The sequence below is a fragment of the Amphiprion ocellaris genome, chromosome 15 (genome assembly GCF_022539595.1).
Source record: "Amphiprion ocellaris isolate individual 3 ecotype Okinawa chromosome 15, ASM2253959v1, whole genome shotgun sequence".
Taxonomy (NCBI): domain Eukaryota; kingdom Metazoa; phylum Chordata; class Actinopteri; family Pomacentridae; genus Amphiprion; species Amphiprion ocellaris.
In genome coordinates this window covers 11475152-11503073 of record NC_072780.1, presented here as the reverse complement: position 1 = coordinate 11503073, position 27922 = coordinate 11475152, and the positions used below count along the sequence as shown (strand labels likewise).

At 41.1% G+C, this 27922-nt stretch overlaps 1 protein-coding gene across 4 annotated transcripts; it reads right to left on the bottom strand.

Annotated features, from left to right (window-relative positions):
* Positions 1 to 1425: 1425 nt before the first annotated feature.
* Positions 1426 to 24439, bottom strand: snx13 (sorting nexin 13). 4 transcript variants are annotated; one of them, XM_035951824.2, is made up of 25 exons: positions 24289 to 24439; positions 14226 to 14338; positions 14024 to 14126; positions 13781 to 13870; positions 11763 to 11884; positions 11550 to 11668; positions 11165 to 11269; positions 10968 to 11056; positions 10633 to 10716; positions 10352 to 10490; positions 10144 to 10232; positions 9870 to 9969; positions 8975 to 9171; positions 8204 to 8308; positions 7941 to 8111; positions 7751 to 7820; positions 6957 to 7135; positions 6748 to 6855; positions 6534 to 6644; positions 6208 to 6369; positions 6049 to 6120; positions 5815 to 5960; positions 5389 to 5457; positions 5191 to 5303; positions 1426 to 4124 (listed from the first exon to the last, which is right to left on the bottom strand). In XM_035951824.2, exons 1-25 carry the CDS (start codon positions 24403 to 24405, stop codon positions 3889 to 3891), a joined length of 3009 nt encoding a protein of 1002 aa, XP_035807717.2. In that variant the 5' UTR covers positions 24406 to 24439; the 3' UTR covers positions 1426 to 3888. The 4 variants fall into 4 exon arrangements, with proteins under 4 accessions (XP_035807717.2, XP_023133872.2, XP_035807719.1 ...); XM_023278104.3 differs by having other exon boundaries at positions 6957 to 7099; positions 24289 to 24438; XM_035951826.2 differs by lacking the exon at positions 24289 to 24439 and adding an exon at positions 23070 to 23228.
* Positions 24440 to 27922: the final 3483 nt, after the last annotated feature.

The window sequence follows — 27922 nt, the reverse complement described above, 5'->3', positions numbered from 1 at the left end:
GAAGATATATAGTGGGTGAAATGTGCCTTAAAGCTGCAGTATACTGATGATGGTCTCAAAAACACAGGTTCAGATTTCCAGGGTTTTATATCTGAGGAACCAATCCCACAAACCTCCAAGGTCAGACTCCATATCATTGCACTTTTTCACATTCGGTTTCTGGTTTGAACATGAGAGGCTGCATTATTCCAATACTAAAACTTGCTATTGTGTAGCATAAAGTAATTTTGCAGTGTTTGAGCAGAGGGGCAGGTGAGCTGGTGTGCTTGAGCTGCAGTGAATGGAGAAAGAGGCTGGGACTTAACATATCTGCACATTCTAGAGGAAGCGACTTTGTAGAGTTACATTTAAGCCATTTCAGGATTAAAAACAACAACTTTGATGCACAGACATGAGTTTTTAGAGACAAAATCAATGTCCAGAGGGGGATTTTAACCCTCCTGTTGTCCTGATTTACAGGCACCAAAAAATATTGTTTCCTGGTCTGAAAAAAAAATCCTAAAATTCAGCAAAAAATTCCCCAAATTTCTGAAAATTTACAAACCTGGGTAAAAATAAGTAAAAATCTTCCAAAAAAAATCCTAAAATTATCTGAAGTGATTACATATGTATCAGTAAAAATTCTAATTTTCTTTAAGAACATTCACAAAAAAAACCTAACCAAAATCCAGCAAAATTCGCAGGATTTTGGTTGATTTTTTTGTGAATGTTCTTAAGAAACATTTTTAACAATTGTTCAAAAATTTCCCAAAAATGTGGACATCAGAAGTTTCACTGTGAAAATTTATATTTCTTCCACATTTTCAAACTTTAAAATGGGCCAATTTGACCTGCAGGACAACACGAGGGTTAAAACATATCAACATTTGAAAGTGAATGAAGCTGCTTAGGCTTACTTTATAAACAAAAATAATATAACATCCTATGTAGTTGATGTGTAACTTCTCAAAACGTGTGGTCATAGTAAATAAATAGCATTCAAAAGACGGAGTTTTTGTCAAAGCCCACATGCATTACTGCTCTATATGAACTGTGGTTTCTGGCTTGGGCTGGCTCTGCACAAATACAGTGTAATTAGTACTTCTACTATTCTAAACATCTGCATTCTATTAATATTGATCAGTAAACAAGGCCGTCATACAGAGAGTGGTCACTACAGCGGGAGGCAACAGGAAAAAGAAACCAAAAGTCTTAACATCTATTCATCAGTATGTTTTCTTTTACTTTGGCTCTGTAACTGGAAGTTGCATCGACACAGCAGCGGTGAGCTCTGGGATAATCCCTTCTTCCTGGTTGGACGACTGTTAATACTCAGTCCCTGTGCAGCGGACACAGCCTTTAATGTGATCAATTATTTTGAACTAATGGCTGCATCAACCATTCACAGGACACACAGATACACTAAAGACCCCATACACACTGTGGTCAGTTAGTCTGAGTTACCTTTTATTAGTGTTATACTGATTTGAGCACAACTGCTCACAAGGAAAAGTTTGATAAGCATGATGCAAAAAAAACCACCCTAAAGTCATTTTCAGTCGCGTAAAATGATCATGACATTCTGATTGTTTTTTTTTTTTTAGGTTAAAGAAAAATATGAAAATAGAGTTGACAGTACATTTAGGCACACTATTAACACATACTGTACACAGATATGCACAATTTTCATTATCATAGATTCATATATACTGGGGTTAAAAAAAGACAAGCCTTCCTGTATGGAGAGGTGTGCAGAAAGTTAAAGGTGACATCTCCTCCTCCATCATGGGGGACAACATATTCGCCTCCCAATAAGAGAGGCTCCAGTCCATGTCCTCCTACCTCAGCCAATCGGAGTCCACCAGGGCTGCTCAGTGCAAGCAAATCACAGCAGACGAGGGAGTTTCCATCCAATGACTGCAGCAGAATGTGGCTACGTTCAGCCAATGGGAGAGGGGCTCCCACAGTTGCTACGGTAAGTGCTAATTAGCAGTGATTCCATTGGTCACAAGCCACACCTGTGAACCTGTTGGATGGGTGGGTGGTGCACGCGCAAAGGTGGGGTGTCCTCCAGCAGAAAGTTCATAATAACAAAGCTCTCTTCACACTCAATATAACAGGCTTGAATGCATAAAACACCGCTTATGAGTTAAAAAGAAGCAGTTGTTCGGGGCGCCTCTGAACTAGCTCTAGCCCAACAAGCTAATCATCGGGCCAGAAACAGCCCCCCCCCCCCCACCACTGCCGAATCGAAACACAGATTCTGCAAGAGTGGGCGGGGAATAAGTGGAAAATACCACCCCGCACACCCAAAAAAAAAAAAAAAAACAACAAAAACAAAACTCAGACTTATAAAACAAGTCTGTTAAATAAACATTGTATTTTTACAACAACGGAATGTTAAGTTGTTGGGACATGACAACATTTGTGGGGAAACTTCTCTTGTGTTTTCTACCATTAAAACAATATGAATTACCATTTGCAGTACACAATGATTCAAAATGCACATGCAATAAAAAAAAAATATTGCACCAATTTAAAGACATTTTCTCAGGATAAAAGTGATTAGGGATATATCTCCATATCTCTACCTTGATTTCATTGTAATGTTCAGTCGTGTGAAGGAGAGCTACCGCGCGTCTCTTGGTCAGTTTATACTGAATATAGATTTAAGGCTGGTTCACTAGCTCGCACTGGCACAGTTTCTGACTGAAGAGGTTTGCATCTCCGTGCCCCACACCCCCACACACACCCACACACACACACCCCCACACACCCACACCCCCACACACACGCACGCACGCACGCACGCACGCACGCGCACACACACACACACAAAAGTCTACACGAACCGAATACAGAATACACCAGAGAATACATTCTTCAATAGTGCGCAGTAACACACTTTAGTGTGTCGTCACAGCCTCACCTTTAAGATCATTAAAGGTCAACAATGCATCCTTGTTCTTCACATGATCAGTGATATGAAGCACAGTAATGTTTTAGAGTATCCCAAAGTCCAACAAGTACACACACACATACACACACACACACATGAACAGCATGAGCTTTGGTCATCACAGGTTATGACAGTAGCATTAAAGGGGAGATGGCCTGCATTGGAAGGTGGGAAAGATGACACTTTAGACAGAAAGAAAGGAAAAAAGTCTCAAGAGAAGCATTGAGGCTTGAAGAAAACAAAAATGCGGACAATAAAAATAAAACTCGACCCATATTTGTTCAGTCACATTTTAAAAACAAACAGCGCCTCTTTGACCCAGTGCTATTGACGTTTTTGGTTGCTATGAGAACAGAAACAGAATTTGCAAGGTAACAAGTGCTTTTTGCAGCTCGAATGCCTACAGCACAAGGGTAAGTCTGATTACAGCTGAGCGGCCGGTTCGCTGAGATTGTACCGGCCCAAAGACAGAAGCGGGAAGGAAGGTAAGGCAAGGTGTGGGTCTATAGTATCTAGTCCTGCAGTTTAAAAACAATACAGTATTTGTGGTCTGCTCTCTGGACCATAAGAAAGCAGCATTGGCTGGCCCAGGATAAAGCTAAACACAACTAAAAAGTTCAAAAAGGAAGTGGGGGAAATACATAAACTAAAAGAAAAGACTGCCATGATCAGTCTTGGTGCAAATGATAGGATTTGTGTCTGCGCTTGTGTGTATCACAGAGTGAGAGTAGGGCAGAGTGTGTTGTTCATCCGTCAGTTCTGTCTTGACAGAAGTAATCAGCTGGATAATGGGAGTGTTTTCACCGGCAGGAGTGTGCGAAGGAAGAGGAAGGGCAGAAATCACACATATACCTCATCGTTCACATCGAGCCTCCCCCACTCTCACTCGTAGCTGTCAAAGTCTCTGTGTGTCTAGTCAGCCCATGTCCTGTTTCCTCTGTCCTTTCCTGTCACCTCTTGAGGGAGGAGGATTTGAGTTTCTGACTGTATCTGTGAATGCGCGGCGAACGGGAGTGCAGCTTGACAAAGAGCTCGGGGAATTTGTACTGAGGGAACATGGTCTCCAGGAAGCCCTCCAGGAAAACGTAGACTAGCCGGCGGTTCATGGGTTGGTACTGAAACATGTCAAAGACACGGAGTATGCCCTTTCTGGTGGTGTCCGCTCCAATGATGTGCTTCAGCTCGTCTGAGGAAGAGACAGAAATATAATGTAGATGTCATCTCTGCACAGAAATTCTCAAAGAGGCAGTGGGAAAATGAAAACTGTTTCCTTATGGGTTCATTTTTGCCCCAAGCTCACACCGGGGTAGCACTTAGGTCACTTAACTTTCCCTTCGGCGTAGCATTAGGGTAACAATGATGCCTGGAAATGTTTAGGTTGGTAACAAAGACGTGAAGACAAAATGATGGTGAAGCAAGTATACTGACAAAAAGGTGCCAAATGAAAGAAGGTTGCTGTAAAAAATAAAATAAAATACACTGCCCTACAGAACATATAGCCCAACACTTGCACCAATGTAGTAAGAGAAGCCTGTCCGTCTGCCTGAAGAAGCTCCTTTTACTCAGACTTACCCAGCCTTGTTCAGGACTGTTAGATCGAACACTTGGGACACAGATGATTCCAATAGAAAAGCTTAGTGAGCTTTATCGTGTGGAAAAAAAAAATCAACCAAGTTTATATGTGCCACTTTCTCTTCATATCTGAATTAATTGAACTACAGTAGAATTTTCAGTTTGGTGTTTGCCAGTCACTTTTCTAATGACCTACAAGTGTTTTATTTATTTATTTTAAATAAATTCTTGTTAAATAGCTAAGGTAAAATTTACAGAATTTACAAAATTTCTCTTTTTGCTGAGTCACCTAGACAACCTTTCCATCACTGAGAAAAGACTCTTGCCTTTCAGCAGTAAAAACATTATTATTAAATGTTACTTTCTATAATAAACACTATGGCCAAGTAGAAATTAAATGACATTGAGCCATGTTGCTTGTTAAAAAGTGACGTCCCTTTAAATTCCTCTCTCCTCATCTTTTTCTTTGTATCTTTTGCTTGCATTTTCAGTGGAAGGGAGAAAGATGTGAGCGTAAGACAGAAATGAAGGAAATGAGGAGACGTTTTATACTAGGGAGACCCATTTATCCTTTGGGTTTTCCATCACTTCAAGAAAAAATGCTTCAAGGATGAGGACTAAGCAGATGAGCCAACACCTAACGTGTATACGTCACAGATATGTAAAGTCTGGGTTTTCACCTGGCATGATCCCCAGCAGGCTTGTCTTGGCAGCTACTCGTGTCCTCATGCGGATGCTCTTGTCCCGGCGGGGCGGGGTCTCAGCTAGAATACCATTGGGCCAGTAGGAATCCCTGCACAGAGGTGGAGACACTGAAAGTTACTCGAGATCCCTCTGAATGGTCAGAGACCTTTGCAGCAAAAGGGAGAAAAAGTTACCTGAACTTTTTGACGTAGTCTGCCACCTGCTCTGGTGATGTCAAATAGTCCACATGATCCACGATTTTTCTACAAAGGAAAGAGGATTCAGGAAGTTGATTACTCACTGCACCTTGTTTCTGAGAGATGTACTCTGAATATGTGTGCGCATGTGTTTAGTTGTTCTGTGACATTTAATCCCATTTTGCTGTTCACTCAGCTGGAACTCACAGACAATGCATCCTAAAATATGTTTGTTCAGTCATCTGCTTTGATCACCAAACAGTCTAACAGTATAGAAATCTCTATATTATGTTTATTACGTAATTAGTAACTAGGTTAAATACATAATTTAAGCATTTCTAACAAATATGCTGCACATGTACCATGATTAATTCAGTCTGAGGTGTACTTCAGTCTGCTCTGAGGACTTGGTGTGTTTCTGACCTGTTGATAGTGTCTCCATATGTGGCCCTGATGAGTTGCTGCAGCAGGTTCTTAATGTTCCTGCGCAGCCACTGGTTTTTCTCTTTGAGGTCAAACACCTCGTCCATCAGCAGCAGCATTACCCGCAGTGGGATATTATCATCCACCTGGACACACAAGACACACATTTGCCATCTTACTAAAAACATATTAAAGAAAACAAATATCCAGCAACCAAACCGTCCGCTGACTCACATTGTCATCAAGCTGGGCCGACACTCGACAGTGGTCTGGGTCGATGTCAGACTTGGGGAGGAGTGGAGGCACCTGGGGAGAAACAGAAACTGGATAGTCAGAGGTTTGGTGAACTAACACTTCAGCGTAGCGAGTAAAACTTGTGCTTCATGGTTCTACCTTGAATATGGATTGTTTGATGTCCTGACCAAGTCTTTCTGACATGCGGCCCATGTTGTCAGAGACTTTGGTCATTCCTTCAGCCAGACTGTCTGGCAGGGCTTTTACTGCGTTAGACATGTTCCTCATGGAGCTTCGCAAAGGATTTACAAACGTGTCTATCTGATGGGGGATAAAACAAAAGCAGAAAATTAATTAAGTCTTCAGAAAGTAGTCAGTCATTTTTTTTGCTTAAAAATTGGACCAGTACGTGTTCATTTGTTTTACATGAAGTTTATGGTAGTAAAACACAAAACGGCATGGAAACAGTTAGTCTTTATACAAACCTTTCGTGCAAACTCTCCTTTGCCCTTGCTGTAGGCCTTGTTCTCTAGGAAGTCATACACATAGGGAATCAGAGTTGGGCAGGCCTTCACCATCTCTGGGTTGAGCAGCAACTGAAACACACACATGCACACCGTGTTACTGATACATATTCTGCAAATCTGAACTGCAATACAAAATAAATTACAAACACAAACTCACTCATAAAACCGTTACCTGTAGGTAAGCATTGAGGTCTTTTTTTCTCTTCTCCAAGAAGTCTCTGTCCATGTTGTTAAAGGTCTTCTTCCCGGGAAGCTTGAGGATTGACGCTAGGTTCTCAAACTAACACAGAACATATAAAAGAAGAAAAAGTGCATGAGTTGCTGCTGCCTCTTTTTTTTGTCAAAAATCACCATTTTTAACATGTTTTGACTTGTACACACCTGTTCAGTGATTCTCATGTGGAAGTCATGGAAGTCCGAGTAGCGGCGGTAAGTCTTCCAGCAGTCCTCACTGCCGTCTTGGTTGCGTCTGAACACAGTGATGGCGTACAGCGCGTAGGTCTTACCGTGGTCATTGCACACCCCTGCAGCACCCCAGAAGCCCGGGAGACAAGTATCAGCTACCCCGCCCGGCAATACATCCAAAAAAAGGGCGAGTGGACGATGGGGGACGAAGAATACAAGAAAAGTGTTGCAGGTGCAGAGAGGGGGAGTGGACGAGCAAGCAGAAGAATACAAAGCAGAGGGTGTGGAAATGTGATGAAAGGGAAAAAGTGCGACAGAATGACAGGAAAGGTAAGGGAGGGAGGAGGAAGGAAAAAGGAAGAACAGAAAAACAGTGAGGGTAATGGAATGAAAGAAATAAAGAAAACTGGAACAGTATGAAGTGACACAGCAGACACATGCAGATGAATGGAGCTAGGAGGTGAAAAGTTCAAAGAAAAAACATGCAGGAAAGGGACTAGTAGGGGTAACAGATATCCAATAAACAGGTCAATTTCACACCTCATTCAACACTTTATGTAGCAAGAACCAAATCCCATCAAGTCAAAACAAATGCTTCTGGATATGCGTACACAAGTTGCCAGAGTCTACAGTGAACACATATTTTAATCTTTCATCTAACATTGAGAAACACTTCTGCTGTGATTTGAAGAAAAGCACACTGCTTCATTCACTACTTTGTGCCAGTAATTCTTAAAACCAGAAACACTAGCTTATGGAAGGGAGCGTACCTGTGTCGGAGATGAAGGCATGTAGCTGCATAGTTTCATCATGGCAGGAGTTGGACAAGTCGTCCAAAGACTGAAATCACAGACAAAAAAACACAAATCATCATGACAACACTAATGACAGGATGACAAAAACAAGAAGTACCTCCACCCATCAGCATTTTAACTCCAACATGAAGTGAAGAGGTCTTACTAGGTTTATGCTTCCTGTGGGAGAACCATTGAAGGATTCTCCGTCACCATCATCAGACCCTCGGTAGCTTGGCTCTTTCAACATGTCCAGCTCTGCTAGCATGCGGACGTAGAGAGGACTCTGCTTGAAGGATGGGTAAAAGCGCTCATCACGTAGCATCATGTCATATACCTGTGGTAAAACATGAGTGATGCCATAAGTTAGCAGACAAAGAAGCACATCCAAAAAACACTCTCTTGAAGTCTGTTAAAATGTTTTAGTACCTTTCTTTGAATTTCATCAAATATCTCCGGCGTGGGGTCGTCTTTCTGTAACTTCTCCCCCAGTTTTGTAACAGATTCCTCGTCCACCTGCACCCTGGGAGACGCCTGTTAGAGCAGATAGAAGTCAGCAGGTAAGTTCTCATAGTAATACAACACACAGGCTAAAGACTGCAGTACTTTAATACAAATATATCTCAATGTAAAGTACAATGTAACTCAAGTTAATTAAGTACACTGAGTTTAAAAGACATTTTACTTCTGTGTTAATCTAGCTTCTGGTTGAAATTCGGGGTCGAATTTTTAGAGCCAATACCGATAATTAACAAGCAAGGAGACTAAAAACCAATATTCTGAACCTGTATAAAAATCACATTAAAAATAAAAATCTTTGTGAGTAGATAACACAACCTTCAACACAAAACTTAATTGAAAAATCTTTGTTTAATGATGTTTTACAAATGTTTAATTAAAAGAGAACTTTTCAATATGTATCCTTTAGTGTTGATAGACTATTACTTGTGACGTGTAACCAATCAGATATCAGATATCGCTGGGGGTGGGATATTGTTTGTGGAAGCAGCATCATAACATAAGCAGCTCATTTAAAATTGATTTTATCTGGAATTAGTTAAAAAAAAAATTAACAACACCAACAATCAGAAAAATGCTGAATATCGCAAACAATAATCTGTCTAACCTCTACTTGAAATTACTTTTGCTTAAAATATCTAACATGGGGTAACATGCATAAAACTTTAATGCACCTCCTACCTTTTCTGAGAGGTATTGCTCATAGACACCGAGTGCTGCAGCCTTCAGCAGCCCCTTGGTGGCACTGGGCTGCTTTTTGCCTCCATCTTTCTGCCAGCCCTGCATCGCCTCCAGCTGCTGCTGCGCCGTCACCCTGTATCCCTCCACGGTAAGCCAGAAGAACAGTTCCGCCTGGGCCCCCGCTGCCTGCATGAAGTCTGGAACAACAGACAAACAACATTTGGTCCAAATGGTCTGTGTCTACTAAAGCACTTTGGTTACAGGAACGTACGCAGTCAGTGGAACAGTGCCTTTAAAATTCAGGCACTTAGTATTTGTGGTCTCTGGTGATCTTATTACTAAAGATCTATCTTCTATTACACTCCTATACTACCGAGGTCCTGCGCCTTGCATTTTAATTTTTGTTTGTTTATTATTTTGAAGTCTTTGTGATTCATCTTTACTAATTAAAACCACATTTACACTAAATTAAATAACAATTTCAAGCAGCATAAATCCTAGAATGACAGAAGCAGCTGTAATGTTCAGACTGTTGGCTGTTTTCCACTCCAGATCTGGCGAGACTTGGCTTGACTCCTAGTTTGCGCACACACACACACGCACACGCGCGCACGCACACGCACGCACGCACGCACACACACACACACACACACACACTAATGTAATCTGATCTGTAAAGTGGAGTGACCTTTCCAAATCTCTGACGAGCCCATGTGGGACTGAAGAGGAGTATGTTTAACGAGGCAGACTGGAGTTACATATTTGAGGGAAATGGAATAAGTTATGGATTATAAAGATGATTAACAGAAATGTCCAGGATTAAGGCCTCTGGATAACTACAGTGGCATTTGGCATTTGTGTGATATGCGATGTGATGATGTTTTTGTAGAATTACCCATAAAGAACTGCAGGGCTATGTTGTGGATGAGGATGTGATCCAGAGGGATCACGCACAGCTTGCCAAAGTTGGCTGCCAGCTTTAAGGCATCGACTTCCTGCACAACACAAGGTGCAAAACATAAAACGTCACTAACAAACTGATTTCGAATAAACTCAGCAGAGAGCTGTGCAGACAATGTTTGACCTTCGGCCAAAATTAATTTTAGTAATGTATTTTTACGTTGGATCATCCATTATAAGCAATACAAGGCTGAGCTGCAGTTTCTCACCTTGCCAGACTGAAGTCTCTGGATCCTGGTCTCACACACCTTCTTCACAAACAGAAGACTGTTAATCTGGTTCTTAATCACGTTGATGTCTAAAGGACACACAAACAATAAAGCAGTGTGTTTATTTAGGCCAACTTTACACATGTACCAACATGACAAATTAGTCTTGTGTGTGTCCGTATAGAAATGAGAAAAAGTGAGCGCTCACCATCTCCAGCTGTGTCCAGGGAGCGGAGATACTGCAGCTCCTCCAGCACCTTGTCTTTCACGGCCTCCAGCTCAGCAGGTTTGTCTGTTAACTTCAGGATGTTCATGAAGGCTTCATAGTTACAGCTGGAGTCCCGAATCTAGACGCAAAATTACATACAGTAAAACACCAAGAAAAAATAAACCAGAATTATATTTCTATCATAAATGCTAGATTCCTTCATGTTTTTGAACTGCTTCTTGGACAGAACTTCGATATATTTGAGGAGTGTTAACGCTCACCATCCAGATAACAAACTGATTGATGTAGTCAGGATCGCTCAGCTGGTTGATCAGAGGAAGTAACACACCACGCGCCAACACCTCCTAAAAAAAACATCACAGTGCATTACCAGGTATGCTCTAAACAATTTACACTACAAACACGTGGTCATAGAGCCAGTGCAGCTTATTGTGGAGCTTGCTGTTGAAAATAATAGGCTTGCAGCTGGCAGCCAAAGTGACAGAATTCAGCTGGGGGCTTCGCTGTGATGAAGGTCGTATGACACATTATGAGACTGAATATGTGTTGTTCCTGCTTATATTTGCATCTCAGACCAATCTGTTTGTGCACTCACCCTCAAGAAGTATCTCATATTCTTGTTGTGGAAATCTCCAGGAGGTAGTAACAGATACAGAAGCAACTCACACAAGTCCCGAAGAAAACCTGACACACAAACAGCATATGCTTAGATTTACTAGTTAAAGCATCAAACGTCAGCACATTTGTGAGAAGAGTTCCACCCAAAAGCGTGAAATGCAATGGTGTGTTTACCTTCTTCATCTTTGTGTGAGGTGCACACTACGTCTCGACAAATCTTTCTTTCCATCTCCACCTCGGCCTCAAAGAATGAGTCCACCAGCTCTTCTGTTATGTCTCCTGTTTAGAAATCATCCGTCACTGTCATTTTCTGCACTAGTGTTGAAATTGTCATCCTCGCTTTATCAGAAACTTTATGAAAAAAATAACAAAAAATCCAGCACTGCAATCAAGTCTTTTCAAAAGATTGTATTTGATGACTAAGCAGAGAAACATATTTTCATACATTATCGCAATCTTTGATTAGGCAACTTCAATCAGCTCTGAAGACATGATATACATAGTAATACTACTACTACTGTGAGCGAGAAGCAATGCATGTATGAGTGTATGCGCCTACTTTGCTTGTCCTCCCTGTCAGCGAGGCGATCCTGGGCTTTTCTAAAGACACGTAAATGGGTGGCAAAGTCGTCCACCAGGCGAGTGGTGAAGTAAGGCTGCCAGTCCACCTCTTTGGACCTTGGCATACAAACACACACAAAATCTACTTAGTCTGATATGTTACAACATTCATTATCAAGAGAGAAACGGTGTCTGACTATGGGTCTCATACCGTGTGGAGAACTGGACAAGGGCATTCTGGAGCGTCTGTCTGATCTCCAATAAAAAGGATTCATCCTCGCTCAGAGTGTAATACCAGTACTGGATGTAGTCTCTAAGCGCAAACTGGATCACCTACAGAGAGAATGAAACATGGAAAAGGATGAGAGAGGAAGAAAGCGTAGTAAAGGCAACCCAACCAGCCGGACTGAGTGCAGTGGGAAATAGAGAGGAGGAAGCAGAGTGAGAAATATTTAAGTGACTTCTGAAAATGAAATCAGTTTATTGCCGATGTCTAGTAAAAACACTCGGGGACCAGATGTTATTAGATTTAAGGAAACCTGGATAAATCCATCGTTTAGCTGCACTCTGCTCCATATAAGGGAGACGTAACTGATGATTAAATCAAGCCAACACATGAATCAGTGTAACTGTCAGCTGCTGTATACGCTGCAGAGAGAGGGAGGAATTTGTCAAAGAAAAATGTGCTTGCGTGAGCACATATAAGGGTATGTGCTAGAAAAATCAGGAACACACATTTCTTTCAGAGAGAATGATACACGATGTTAGATTTAGCTACGCAAGATCTCAAGGTTGACATGCAGCTGAAATGATAAGTGCATTCCCAGGGAGGAGGGGAGACCGAAGACAGTGTGGTAGAGCAGCTGGCGTCATCTGACCATCACTAACTGCTGTGTCTGCACTTAACTCTGCCGGCTACGCTGCTTTGCTGAGGAGGACATGCTAAGAGCTTGTTCTTTTACCATAAGCACCGTAACCACGGGATAGTGTGGAAAGAAAAACTGTGACTACCAAACAAAAAACCACTAAGCTGATCTTCCCCATCTGCAGTGCTGACAGGCAATCAAACCATTGTTTAGAAGATCTATTTACATGTGTGTTAAGCTGAGGTAATTACCGGCAGACTCACAGCCATTGCAACAGTCTTTTCCTTTTACTCAGGAAACATGATGAATAGAGCTTTGGTGTAACAGTACAGAAAGTTTCAGTTCCACTTTCTGACAGGACAGTTTTTCTTTCAAAACTACATGTAAGATTCTAATAAATACTAACAAAAGAAAAATATATTCTTTTGGCATATGTGTATGCGTGGTGCAGTACTTCTTCAGCTGTAAACAAAACAGAGTGTAAAAGAAAATGTGCTTATAGCAAGTTTAAAAATCTGAAAATTGTGCCAGAAGAAAAGCTCTAAAAAAATCATGATGTTGACATGCCAGTAATGTGAGATTCCTTCTTGGATGCATAATGCCTCTTTAAGTGTGTACCAGCATCGTGTTTTACAAGCATTATCATTTCATTTATCTATTACATAATTGAGTTATCTGCAACATTTCTGGCCATGCATTTGTTTGATTCCCTTTTTATTTTAATGGAAAAAATGCACTGTTGTGCAACAAAAGCTGGCATTTATCAGCACAGACATCATCCTAAAGACTAATCCAGCAACACACAAAAGACAAGGAACGACTTCAGTTGGATATGAATGTTTGATAGTCAATAGTCCTCTTTGGTTGAGGCCACTAAGTCTCTGACCTGGGCCAAGTGATGGGTCAGACAGTGACTTAAGTGAGCCAATGTCCAAAATGTCTGGAGTATTAGCATTTGTCACCCAGTCGTAATCCTGTTATCTTCTGTTAGCCTCTCTCTCTTAGCTGTTGTCACATTATGTTCTGTGCAGTGCTTTTCAGTGCAGTGAGTGTATGTCCTCTCATGGCTGAGTAAAGAGTGCAGTAGTTACTTCAAAGTAAAAGTGAAATGCTTTCTTTATAGTTCATAACATTAGAATTAATCACTTAGATCTCATATTGTAAATTCTGTTTTCCACATTCAACCAATTGGTTAGTTTTTAATCTTTTTTGCTAGTTACTCAGTTTGTGCAATATAGAGTATTTATATGCTGGTAATTTGTGCTTCACTATTAGAACTGTCAAGGTTTCAAAAATGAAGACTCAACCCATGTACGAAATGCAAGGAAGTCCTAATACATAACACAGAGAACCACACACACACCTGTTGTAGTGGTTCATCTATGAAGCTGGAGCCCGTCAGTCTCCTGTCAATCTTTATGGGTCTAATCTCCAGCTTCATCTCATCCAATGTCTGAAAGAGACAAAATAATACACACCAATAATGAGATGAATGAAAACTTTAATCATCTTCACAGTAAATGTCAGACTGACTTCATGAACAAAAGAATTTGATTGACAGCTAATTAACTTGTTTGCGCAAGTGAAGTCCAAAATGTGCTTTTACCTTCAGTATACCAATTTGTGTGGGCGGCAAATAAGATTGCTCGCACTTCTCCAGGTGTTTTTCGGAGTTGATCTTTCCATAAAGCAAAGTGACCGCAAAGCCCCTGGAAAACAGAAGTGAGATTGAGAGAACAGCTACGAACTGTGGTGCTGTGCAGGCTTATGTAAAAAGTGACATGTGATTTTGCGGTCTTGTTGCTCACCCTCCAATGAAGCAGAAGATATAAAAGGCCAGGTAGAATATGGCAAAGGGTCCAAAGGTGACGAGGAACAGCACGACTCCAAGACCCCCCCATCCCCAGATGGACAGACTGGCCTGAAACACACAAAAGTACAAACACATCTTAAATACTCCATGCACTTCAGCTTTCACTTTGCCGAGCCTGAAAATGTGATTTTGCACATAATATATGTATATATAATAAAAATAAAACATAGTAGACCTTTAGTACCATCTGAAAAATGGTCTGATCTTTTCTCCCAGCCCCACCATAAATTCAGCAAATAAAACTGTTTCAGCTTGACTGCTCGTTCCATTGTAAAAGAAGAGTAACAACAAACCAGCAGCACTCTTGGCAGAGACCAGATCAGATAGACTGTACTGTGTTGTATAATGACGTCATCCACAGTGCAGAAAAAATAAAGTTCTACACTTTAAAGGAGCTGCTGGCACAGGAAGAGATTACTTAAGAAGACACACACCGTGGTGGGTTGTACTGTTAGAGAGCATCAGACGAAGACGGTGACTGTGTGTGTGCATATTCCTACATCACATCCTATGGCTTTCCTGTTATTGTCAGTCGAGTCAGGAAACCAAGCTCTTGTTTCTACCTTAGAATTCTCCCTCACTTTTCCACATTAGTGTTTCTATTTTTGTGGGTCCATGCTATGCCAATGCTACAAACATAATTATAAAACACAGGCGCTATTTTTGATGGCCCTGGAGGAGTGCATATGCATGCTGGAGGTTGTTAGAAGAGAGATGAAGCTGCAATAGTGCATCGTAAACTTGATAACCGAGGAAGTCCCAGCTGGACAAATGAAGCCAGGCAATGCAGACCTTAGCAAAGTACTATTAAATGAGTGGTGTTATTAGTTCATGTGCAAAATGCAGCTATTTACACAAGGGTTCTGAAATGTGAAGCATTCTCATTTGCTCACTGTAGAACAATCTCGCTCTGATTTTGAAGGCATCAGATCGAGTCACTGACGGACATGATGATCAGCAGTGATGATCTTCAGCTGCCCTACATTCATACTAGAGTTCCTTAGATAAGCCGCTCCACTGATGGACCCAGATAGGGACAGACAGAGCTTCCTCAGGACATTGACACATTGCTCTCACTGCCACTGTCAGCTATGGCCAATCGGATGACACACATTAGACCAGCTGCCAACACTGTCAAATTCAGAAACATGGGCCAGCCAGTTTACTATGTATAGCACAAGTATTTCACACTGACAGGCCACTGAGAATCAGTGCTAATTAAATTATTATTAAGCCATACGGACAGATTAACAGAAATTTGAGAAAAGGGCTAAGGGCAACCTGTTGCTCTATCAACATGTAAATGCTTAATGCTAAGGTCGGTAATATTATGACAAAAGACCACTGAACACATGTTATTGCCTAAGACTACTGTGGAGATACTTTGTCAGGCAGCTGGATTCTACAGATCACAAGAGAAGTTCAAGTTGTGTTCATGCAGCTGATCATCAGCTTGTCAGACGAATCACCATCCTACAAGGAACTACCACCATGTTGTAGGTGTGATGAAAGCCGAACGTAGACTGTGATGGACAGTGACAGACATCCAATCACAAGTTAAGTAATTTTATGAAAATTTCTGTAGAACAGTGTCAGTATGATTGTTCCTTTGCAGCAGGCAGACATAGCACAGGGCTTCTGGAGAGTTTTGATCCCTGGGCAGTGTCTGGGCAACGTCAGTCTAAAGCATGCAGCTACAAATCACAACTGATCTGAGTCCGGCAGCGACTGCTTCCATTGCAACTTAAAATTTAAGTCACGTGTGCCCATGCAGACCCTTGCAGACACGTGGACAGAAAGAATGAATTAGCCTTAACAAACCATCTGTTTTCTGGTTAACTGTTGAGGACAAGAATAAAAGAATTCATAGAATTTCATGACTAATTTAATTGTCAATTTAAATATGATAGATTGAACATGAATAGTAATTACATCTCACTGAACTTCCTACAAGACCCTTTGTTCAATCTCAATTTCAGGTATTTCATGAAAATCTAAATGCAGAGCTGAGCTGCTAAAAAGCACAAATGAACGCTCAAGACTAGGATGCCCCGGTGAAGTATATTTTTCATTAGACTCCCAATTGAGTCCGACTAAAGCCTCTGCTAGTATCAGACTAGTAGCACCAAAGAGATAAAACATCAGGCTGCTAACTACTACAGTATAGTCTACTACAAAATATTGTACAGCACAAGTCAGGTATCCTAACAACATGAACATCTGCCATACGACAAGTGCATGCTGTAAAAATTTATAGACAACTGTGTCAAAGCAAATGCATCTCTGACATCTCAGCCAGGTTCAACACTTCACTTCAGTGCAAAAGAAAAACAGAACTTAGTGTAATAAAAATGTTGCAGTGTAGTCCGATACTGTCAAAAATGTAACTTTTATCAAGCATAGTCTATTTAAACCATACAGTATGTGGGATTTCTGTCAGCAGATATTGTAATCTAACATTGCTTGCTCTTGTTCAGACAGCTTTACTTGCTGACAATTTCTGTCAGCGTGGATTATCTATTCAAACTGTTTGTGCTTATGCGTGGTGCATCCAGAGCACAACGGGCCACAATAAACAAAGGATCTCAGTCAGATCAGGTTGCACAAAGCTGATAACAGGCCATTTAAAAAATGACTTTACCGGCAGCGGTTCAGATGTTGCAGCTCAGCAGGTGGTGTCCTTCATCACCACAGGCTAGTTTCACAGTATAGAGGAAAAATTAAAACCCGATGCTGATGGCTGTCAGTGGAGACCTGCTGACCCTGACTTCCCTTACTCACTGTAAACCCACAGTCTACTAGACATTATCTGTCACTGTGTAGGCAGAGGCAAGACAGCAGAACCTGTTTTAAACATATGGGCCATTACACAAAAAGAAACACATCACCTCTGAGCACACCTTGGATTATATGACGCATAACAGGCTGTAACTTCATTTATAAACCTGCCTGTGGGAGAAATCAGTTAAACGGGGGGCCTGTTTACATTTAATGCAATAATCTGATTACTCTAGAAACCATGTGTACATGTAACTGGTCAGTCATCAGTTCTCCGCACAACACTTCACCACATTTTGAACCAAGGTTAACGTCTTTTAATTGTCTCAAGTTGCGTAAGACATTGCAGCTTTTCCTTCTATTAAAACATCTGCACTGACAGCACAAATACAGACAGCAGACGTTTTTCTTACTGTAGTATTTATCTTATTTAGCCTGAATAATTATTAAATTTTCATTATAAGTTTCATTAATTTGGATAAAAGGAAACACAGCTAACATTTCCTTTCATAGTCATGTGATTCATTTATAGTATTTCCTGTTTGAGATCTTTATCATTAACACGCACTCTTCGAAACATCTGGTTAAATATATATTCACCATGTGGCCAATATCAGGTCTCACAATAGCAGCTGTGTTAACCAGGTTTTTCTAAATAACCTAGCTGATTAGGAAAATTAACATCATATGTACTTGAAGCTAAAGACAGGCTATTGCAAAATGCTCACTGTATGACTAAAAGTCTTGAGCGCATGTGCAAACACTGGTGTCCAGGCTGCAGAATGTGTCCAAACTGGCTAGACTACTCCTCTTTCTCAAGTCATGACTAGCTAAAACAAAGTCACTGATAGCAGGGTTGGGAAGAGAAAAAGGCTTGGCCAGCAAAAAGGACCATTATCACAGCTGAACTAGGAGTGTAGGAACACAAAAGAGCGCTGTTTATAGACCAATATATCTTCACAAAAACGTTGACTGTCTTGAATACACTGAAGTGTTCTGAACTCTGATACCTCCAAGGTAAGCATAACACTATAGACTAGAAAATCAAATTAAACTTTCATAGAAAACTCAATGAACAGCTTGACCCGTAGTAATACACCTACACTGTTTAACTTTGACCACACAGCACACACACCATTGCAGGGAAGGCAGCTGATCCACTTTTGGAAGTGTTCAAAAACTGTAAGTAGCCCAAGGCCGTCATCACATTCATTACCATGAGGCCTGAGCTATGTGAAAGCAGGTGACTGTATTATACACACAGAAGTTAACAGTGTAATGATGAAGTCTTTGCCTAGATTAACTTGAAGCAGCAACTACTTACACATTATCTGTAAAAACAGCAAAGCCTTTGGTGACAAGTTACTCTGGTAAGCCAGCATGGTAACACTGAAAACTGACTAAATCATTCTGACATTCATTTGAACTGAAGATTGAAGCAGTGCATTAATACGAGGCCTTGAGAGAAATCGACTTGCAGAAACACTCAGAAAATTGTCAAAATTGGGCACAATTTAACATTAAGGTTAAACATTGTCTGAAAAGCCATTTGAAACCCTATATTGTGCTCTTGAATCTCCAAACTGTTTTCATATATTGCTGGCAGGTGTGACAAATTGTGCTGTGTGTAGAGACACTGCACACTATCACAAAAAAACACACTGCACAACAGCGTACTGAATAAAAGTTAACAATTAGCCTAATTTTTAAAATGCATATCGTACAGGTTAACGTCAACTTGCCTGTGCTGAGTGTTGTTGCATATTGCTCCAGTCTATGCCAGTTTACTTTGACACAGTTGTACATACAATCTTATTTTCATTTGGTTTTCATGCTGGTTTAACCAGACGTCATTAGTCCCACTTTCCACCTTGCTGGTTTACAACATCTGGACATCAGTGGAGTAAGAAGGAAGCTGTAGTCTGCTGGGGCTGCACAGGCTTCTGTCAGATGGCTGAGTAACATCTTAAACACCACAGTCAATCAGTTATCTATATGAACAAAATTATTAATACTTTTGGTGCCAACTAGTGAGGGTAGCAATAATTGTTTATCCCCACATATCCCGTCAGAACAAACTGCCAGCAGTGCTTTCTCCATATACATTTGTGTATATAAGAGGCGACACTATACTTAGTTATGCAAATTATTTCATTAAAAATAGCAGCTTATGCTTAAGTGTTTTCGTTAACATAACAAAAATTCTTACACACTAAATCAAAATAGGAAATACAATGACAAGCCAAATAGCTACTATACATTTCAAATGTGAAGAGAATACAGGCGGGGCATCATAATGTACGATATGCAATAATATCCTGAGAAAGTAACTAAACGTAGTTCAAATGGAAAATGTATGTCTGCTCTGACGTCAATGGTGCCAGTGAGCAGCAGTGAATGTGGAGGCTATCAGTAGGCCTGTGTGATGAGACTGTCGAGGCTTGGCTATGTAGGAGAGATGATAACTGACACTCTTGAGTCATTACAGCTTACACAGGGTTTAAAACATGAACCATCTGTTCCAGTGATTAACACCCAGGCCCATCGGGGATGCACACATTTACATCTAAACATTTCCTTATGCAACCCACGTTGAATGGACACACACAGGCACAAGTGTGACAATGCTCGTCTCTGAACAAGATGTCTGCAAATACAAGTGGGAGTTGAAGTACAACTGTAGAATTACTGTAATGTACTAATCAACTGCATGTAGCTTGTACAACATGGTGAAGTAGACAATTTAATTTTACACACTATTAAAAAACATACATTAAAAACCACCTTATTCAACTGCTCACCCAGTCCCTGTGACAAGATGCTCAAAATGATACTTTCTATAAATATAATAGCTAAGGATCAAAGACAGAACTATTCACACCTTATTGTACTTCACTGCACTTTACTACAAACTAAATTAACTATTTCATACGTTTGTATTTCTAAGCTATTTTTCAACTTTATGATGACCTAAATCCCAGATGCAATGTTACATCATGACATCAATCTATAGATTCATGTCCCAGATCTGCTCTCATCTCCCTCTTGTCTCACTGCCTCTTTAAATCCACTGCCTATAGCAACTTGAACTGTGCATAATTCAAATGGTCGAAAGCTCTGCGACAGAGAGGCAAGGTGTTGAGGAACACTGTATTGTTGGACGTCCTTGACTTTGTGCACACGTAGCTTCTTATCAGTGTCTTGGTGATTATGAATTTCCCATATTTCCTGGCGCAAAGTGAAAACAAACCCACGCATACACGTGCGGGAAGAACTACTCAAGGATGGATATTTCTATTTTTGTGACCCATGCCAGTCCACAAGCGCTTAGCTCCAACCCTGATCAGTGTGGTCATTGGGAGAGAGGTTAACTCAGCCCATTAAAGCTCTCCTGCGGGAGATCCACGGTTAATGCCTGTGAGGAAGAGAAAGTAAGTAGGGCTGACTGATCATGCTGGCCTAATCTGTCAAGACCACCATAATACAAAGAGCCACCATGTTAACCTTAGGGTCAAAACTCAAGAATGAAAACGGTAGATGAAGTAATCATGGCTAATTTCCAGAGAGAACAAGAAAAATGTGTCACGTCGTACTTCACGTAAAAGCAAGAGCTAAAATTGTTAAGACGGTTATCAGGAAATGTTCAAATTCTGTCAATTTTCAGACTGTCACACTTGAAGAAAACATTGCTAGATTTAGTTGTAGCTGTGTTACCAGTGTTCTCCTTTTTCAAAAGAGACAGTAACATATGTATGACTTAGAAAAGTGTGGGGCTGTAATTCTCACACAAACACAACCTAATTGAAATGTCACAGAAACATTCACCTGTGTGGTCTGTTTTTTCATATGTTGGCTTTATCTGAAGGTGGTCAGTTTTACACTGTCAAATTAGTTAAACAACCAGTGACACAAACAGTGGAGCAGATACAGCAAAAATCCAGCAAAAAACCTGTGCTATGCTCTTATTAACCATATCTCCATATCCAGTTTGTTATGGCTAGCTCCCTTAGCTGTATTCTGACACTGCTACCTCCACTATTTCCCTGAGGAGAATGAAGTCAGCCAAATGCCTCCTCTGACACAAACTGAGTCCCCAGCTGCTAGTAAGAAGCCGATCCAAGTAGGCGTAGCTAAGGATTTGTTACTCACCCAAGGTCCCAACCAGCAAGTCGAAATCATAAGGCCAGCAGTGCCCCTACAAGAACTGGAACACATGCACAGGCAGAAGAAGAACCTACTCAGAGCTGAACCCCAGTCTTTACAAAGTTTAGCAGCTGTAGCTGTTCAAAGTCAAATGACACACAAAACAAAGAGAATTTCAATCATACGTGGTGAAAAGTCGACTTCTGATGCCATATGCAAACGGCATTCTGTGTCAGTGTGACCCAGACACACTGTAGATATATCTGGATACAAAAAAACCCCGTCTGAACAGGGCTTAATTCTTGAGAACTGTCAGCTTGTTTGGCAGGGCAACAACCTCTGCTAAGTGTAGGAAGGAAGGAGAGGTGTACTAGATGACAAGCAGGCCTGATGTGACAGCATGCTGGCCTTAATGTCTACCGAGCTTTGATTAAGACAGCTTAATGAGGTTTAGCCAGGGGTGAAGAGCACTGAGATAACTTTGTGTGGCTGTGGATAAACACACAGAGGACTCTTACAAACTAACTCAGCGTACAAATGCGAATTTATCAAGCTATGTGAGTAGGCCACTTACTCACAGAAGTAGATCTCTCAGACGGAGACACACTACATGTCAATGTCTGCAGCCAATCTCGCTCAAACATGCAGTCAAATGATGCAATAATATAAAACAGAGCATGAAGTGGATAACTTATCATCACAAAGTATACTGCTGGCAAGTCAAAACCTAGTAGCTGAAGGAACCACAGGGTAGGGTAAAGCCAAATCTCATTGCAGGGCAGTTCAACAGAAGTTCATTTTTCTTTACAGACTAAGGTTAGCAAAGAGCTTCCTAGGTAAAGTTTAACACCTCACTATACATTACACAGGAATCCGCCCTGCCTGACTGACAAGCAGAATGCAGCGCAGTGACAGCTCAAGCCTCATTATCATCCTAAACCTGTACTTAAAGTGCTGGAAAGGTGATACCTGCAGCTCAGGTGAGGTGGACAGTCTAGTGTGTTCTCTTGTCTGCAGATATACTGGCAGTAAAGTTGGTCTGCCTGTTTAAAATCAGGAAACCAGCATGCATCACATGAGAACAGCAGCACAACTACATGCCATCACAAGACACACTGCGAACCTCTACAACCACTGACCGGCAACAATGGACTCAAGACACTCTACTAATATTTGAAGACCAGCCTGTGTTAGGCCATTTGTGTCTGACAAGAGAAAGGAGCTATTCTGACTGACAGCCTGACTACTGAATGTCACTGGAAACATTTCCTACATCAACTAGATAGAATTCTCCCGTACTTTCTCATAATTAGAAGTGGAATAAGAGGGAAATTCCACAACATTTCTAGCATCCGTCACTAGCTGTCACCGCCTATGTTTGCCAACCGTGGAGTTTGGTAAGCAGCGGTCCACAACTGTACTCTGAGTCGACCTTGTTGATATCAAGCAGGTAGCTTTTACAGGTTTTAGTCTCTCTAGCTGTTCACCCACCTAACGCCCAGCTCACCTGTGCTCGTTGTGTTGCAGAAATTCGTTGTTGAGGGACCTCACTCATAATCTAAACGCATACTACCGACATTGCCTGTGTCGAGCTAATTCCAACGCGGTGTTGACAGTGCGGATACCCTAAGCCCATCGTATTAACTTAGCGTTAACGGTGTAATCCCGGGCTGACTGCCACTTATAGCTGCCACCCTTTCTGAAAACACAGCGGCTGCGTGTCGTCCTCTCCCTGTCAGCCTCTGTGTTTACCTGCAGGGCTAACGCTAAGGCGCTAGCTGCTTCAAGCTAACTAGCCGCGTCCACCGCTGGGGAAACAAACTACTGTAGCGCGGCTATTTCAGCGGCGCTAACTTACCTCTGCAAACATCGTCTAAAAGGCTGTGCGTGCGGCGGCTCTGGCTAACCCCACCACATTGTAACATGCGAAGAGGAGGTTATTGTGTCGGTTAAAAACGGTCGTATTTCCAACCTCCGTACTCTCTTCGGAGCGTCGCCATGTTTGCAAGGTTTACGTCTTGGGTGCTCCGTTTCTGGACGTCGCCACGCTATTGGCTGGGAGGTGATGACGCAAGAGGCAGCGATAAGCACGATTGACTGACCTAAATAAAATAATAGTTTGCAATTTCTGGCATCTTTACTCGGGTTAGCGTTGCCTAAATCGATTATTGTTGTATCAAATGATCTACAAAAACATATTATTACCTCATTTATACTTCCCAGCTGTAACCTATTGCATTAGTCAGCAAATCTCAATTTTACAATGTTGATCTGGCGTGAAATATGTAGATCCACTGCCAAAAATGCACAATTACATTTAGTATATATTATGCCTTAATATATACTAAATGTATTATTTAATCTTTAAAATTAATCTGTGTTTTGGAAAAAAAAATGCAACTTTGCACCTGAACATTGACTTGATAGTTATAATTACTTTACTGGTAATTCCTTTAGACACAAGACATGTGATTTGCATAAAGAATACGATATGTGGTCATAGATTAACCAACCAGCAAAATATGAAAGTAGCTGAAATTAGCTTCACAATGACCACTTACGATCATTGATGCTGTTTACACACTGATCAATGAGTAGTGCAATATTAGATAAGATGCTTACATGACCTTTTTTTCACTCAGTACTCCTCAGTGTTTTTGATTATTGCTAATTACCCTTAAGACTCAAATATTTTTAAGCCAGTACTTTTGCTATTTTTTCTTTTCACTTAAATAAAGATTATAAATACTTCTGCAACCACTAAGTATATGCTTTTATATATGTACTTTAATATCATGGTGTCTCCCTGACATTAGTTGCATTCATCAGATCAACAAGAACGACCAGAGAGCGGTGTGATCACATGGTTGATTAGTGCCTACCTGCAAACCTGGTGAGAATGCATAATTCATTGGCCCACTGGGACCTTCATTAACCTGAGCTTTACCTTACACTGCCAATCAGAGATAGAACAGTGGACAGGTGGGGCAAAGAGGCAGAGACAAAAGAACCCAGAGTGACTCAAAAGATTGCTTGCTACAGGAGAGATCTGTTTTTCTTGTTCTAGGTAATCATACCTGTCTCCAAATGGACTGAGCCCCAGCTGAGCCATGCAGCAGGTAAGGGTGAAGCAAAATAAAGTTGCTGGCTCTTCCACGTCTAGGAGAGCGGAGCGCACACACCAGGCTGCCCATTCTTTTAATGCCCAGGTGTACACAAAAGACAGCTCCCCGGCCCTCTCATGTTTCTCTTTATCCTTCAGTCTTTCTTTCTTTGCTGGTTCTTCTCTCTGCCACACACACACATACACTGAAAGACACAGGTTATTACCAGTAGACTTTACACTCACACTTTATGAGTTACAATCTTGTTACAAGCAAAACATGTGACCAGCTTTTTACATCTAGAGCTGTGAAGTGCAAGTTATTTTCTGCAGCATATGCAGGAAACGAGATAAAAGTGGCTTGTTGACCAACCTGTTTGTGAGACATGCTCAAATTTGCATTATGTAAGCCTTACAGTGGCAATTAAAAAAGGAAGTTTCATGTCATGATATTGCCTAAAACCTCGGAACTGCACTTTCTCAAAAGGTCACAACAACTGTGGTGTTTTTAGAAACTGCACAGAGGCCAGTTGCAGGTCCTGATCTGCAATGTGACATCTTTACCACTGGAGGTCACTGTCAACCCATGTTAAACTCCTGTGAGGGCGTATGGACATACAGTAAGAAGAAATATTAGTGGCATGTCTAAAAAAAATATCACATTGAGCGTGGCAGTCATGGTTCCACAAACAGCCAGCAGTCCACCTATAGAAGAGCACAAAACACTGCAACTATCCTTTTATTAGTTAATGTAAAAATAGAAATGTAAAGTAAAAAGAGTTGCAACTTAATGCAAACTTGAGGATCTGAAGACAAGACCATTAGCATATTTTAGATGAGACAGCTTAGAGTTTGTAAGATTGTCATTAACAAATCGCACACTTCACCTTTAACTGCACCCTCTCACCTCTTGAGACTTCTCAGAGCTCTAAAAAAGCACTTAAATCTGTGTATTAAGCCACATCTTGGCAAACAATGAGTGTTTGGAACATGATCATACTGACTGACAACCGTGACAGATGCTGCTGGACAGGAAAGCCTGTCATCTGTGTAAAACTTTGCAACTGACTGAATTCAAGTGGTACTGCGCACTCTATGGCAAGACTTTAGGCCCGGACCACTTGGTTTCTGTCTTTCCTGCTCCATCAACTTTAATGAGAAAGCTTTTGGCCAAGGACACTCTGTGCAGACCACTTAATCCAGCAGCACTTTAGGTGGTTTTACAGGTGCACTTAAGTTTAGTGCTGACATGGTAAATGACAGGATATCACTCTTTTCATGGCTTTTGGTTTGTTTATGCTGCAGAGATACATTATTAGCTTTTGTGCATTTACTGGATGACCATTTATCTAAGTGACAACACAAAATTCATTTGTCATTTGACTGAATTATTGGCTTATTTCCACACAAACTCCACTCACTTGCTCTGTTTTTTAAGCCAACGATTGACCTGAGGCACGGTGCTCTTGATGGTCTGGCCTGGAGGAAGGGATACTGGTGTGTCATAGTTCAGAGGTCAGGAGGTGGAATGTTACAGCCAATGGTAATTTAATGATGAAAAAATTGCATGATATAGTTCTTTACCTTTGTAGTCCTTGAATCTTAACATTTACAAAATATCACCTATTAAACAACTACAGAAAATCTTCCTTATTCTTTGTAACTGTTTCAACCTCATGTAAATAGTCTTCCTAAAAAAAAAACATCTTCTATGTATATAATGTTCTCTGCGTTTTTGCACTGTGTGTTTCTAATTTATTCTGTACTGCCTTTATACTATTTTTTCTCCTTGGAGCTGCTGTAATGGTGAACTTTCCCCACTGTGGGATCAATAAAGTTTATCTCATCTCATCTCATCTCATCTCATCTCATCTCATCTCATCTCATCTCATCTCATCTCATCTCATCTCATCTCATCTCATCTCATCTCATCTCATCTCATCTCATCTTATGCATTGTATTTTCAGAGTGCCGAATCCAACAAGTGATGCTGAATATAATGTATATGAAACAAGCACTGCTTCCTGGCTGCAGCATCGTTCAACAGATAAGTCTTTTTAAAATAAAATGTGTGTGAGAATGTATTGAGAATAGGAGGAATTTTCTGAAATCAGCTGGCATCTCTGTTTCTGTCCAGACAGAAGCTATAAATGTCTACAGACACTGTGAATGAGTGTTTAATATTCATTTTATCTCATAAAAATAAATCAGAGTTGCACGTTTTGTACCTGACAGTAGTGACGGCAGGAAAATGTGTTCATTTTTCAGCTGTTATTCATGTGGCGTGTGTCCTCGGTTGCATGTTTGTGTGTGTTGCTATCCTGTGCAGTCTGTGGTGACAGAGTGACACAAGGCAGATTAGGGGTGGCACTGGCTAAATGTTTGCAGATGAGGGCTCCCAATATTTAATCACCACGGTAACAAGGGTCATCAGGGTGGGCCAGTGGGCCAAGTAGCCGAAGGCATCATGAGGCAAGATGTTTATTTCAGAATCTGATCTCGGGTTAGTGAATATACGCGTGCTTTTTGTGTGTGTGTGTGTGTGTGTGTGTGTGTGTGTGTGTGTGTGTGTGTGTGTGTGTGTGTGTGTGTGTGTGTGTGTGTGTGTGTGTGTGTGTGTGTGTGTGTGTGTGTGTGTGTGTGTGTGTGTGTGTGTGTGTGTGTGTGTGTGTGTGTGTGTGTGTGTGTGTGTGTGTGTGTGTGTGTGTGTGTGCCCTCAATTGTCCCTTGACCACTTGCCTGAGGGGAAAGTGTGCTTGGTCACTGCTCTTCCAAACTTCACTTAACACAACCTCCTCTACCCCTGACCTCAGCATAATCCACACAGTCACAGTGTTGGCAGGATGAGGTGAGTGGACACTTCCTGGTCTGTCATTCTAGTCCTGCCTGCACATTTCTGTGGTCCACTAGTAACCATTGTCATACATGCACGGCGCAAGCTGGATAGTTTACTGTCCTTGTGGGGAATATATTTCTTATATTTCAATAACATTTGGTATGATGTTGCACAAGGACAGAAAAACAAGCCACATGCCACGTCAGCACAGATAGCAGGGTCCAAAATTAAACACCGGTATTGCACAGAAGTCCACAGAAATTTTCATACTTATTAAATTAAATATACGAAAGAAGTGACAAAAAAGCAAAGAAAGGCAAAAAAAGATTTTTACTTTGAAATAACCGAAGGAATAGGTGCAAATACCTCTGCAAAGGTTGGTTTTGTTTGGCTAAATGACAATTTGCCTGCTGTGAAAGAGTTTTTGCGGTCAGCAATGTGATATATAAGATGTCAGAGCAACACAAGATAAGTTGACAGCATTTATTTGGCACATTTCAAAGTCTCTCATTTACTCATGTGCACATTAATCACTTCACATCAGTGACTCAGTGTGTTAGTCATCCCAATGGATCTCTGGTGTTGCTTAAGGATACTTTACATCTAAACAGGAAGAGCCAGTAGTTGAACCTCCAACACTGCAATCAGTGGAAGCTATGTTTGACCACCTGGACCTCAACCACTGGTTTTTTCAGAACATTAAGGGGCAGTTTGGTTTCTTGATGTACTTATCAAAAGTCAGTGTATGAATTAATGTAGATAACAGCTCCCA

Excerpts from the sequence above, each read along its gene's own strand:
- snx13 (XM_035951824.2), bottom strand. The coding sequence starts at position 24,405 with ATGGGCAGCCTGGTGTGTGCGCTCCGCTCTCCTAGACGTGGAAGAGCC. Across the intron at positions 11,057-11,164 it reads CTCACACAAAGATGAAGAAG|GTTTTCTTCGGGACTTGTGT; the intron begins GTAAACACACCA and ends TTTGTGTGTCAG. Across the intron at positions 9,970-10,143 it reads AGAGACTTCAGTCTGGCAAG|GAAGTCGATGCCTTAAAGCT; the intron begins GTGAGAAACTGC and ends TGTGTTGTGCAG.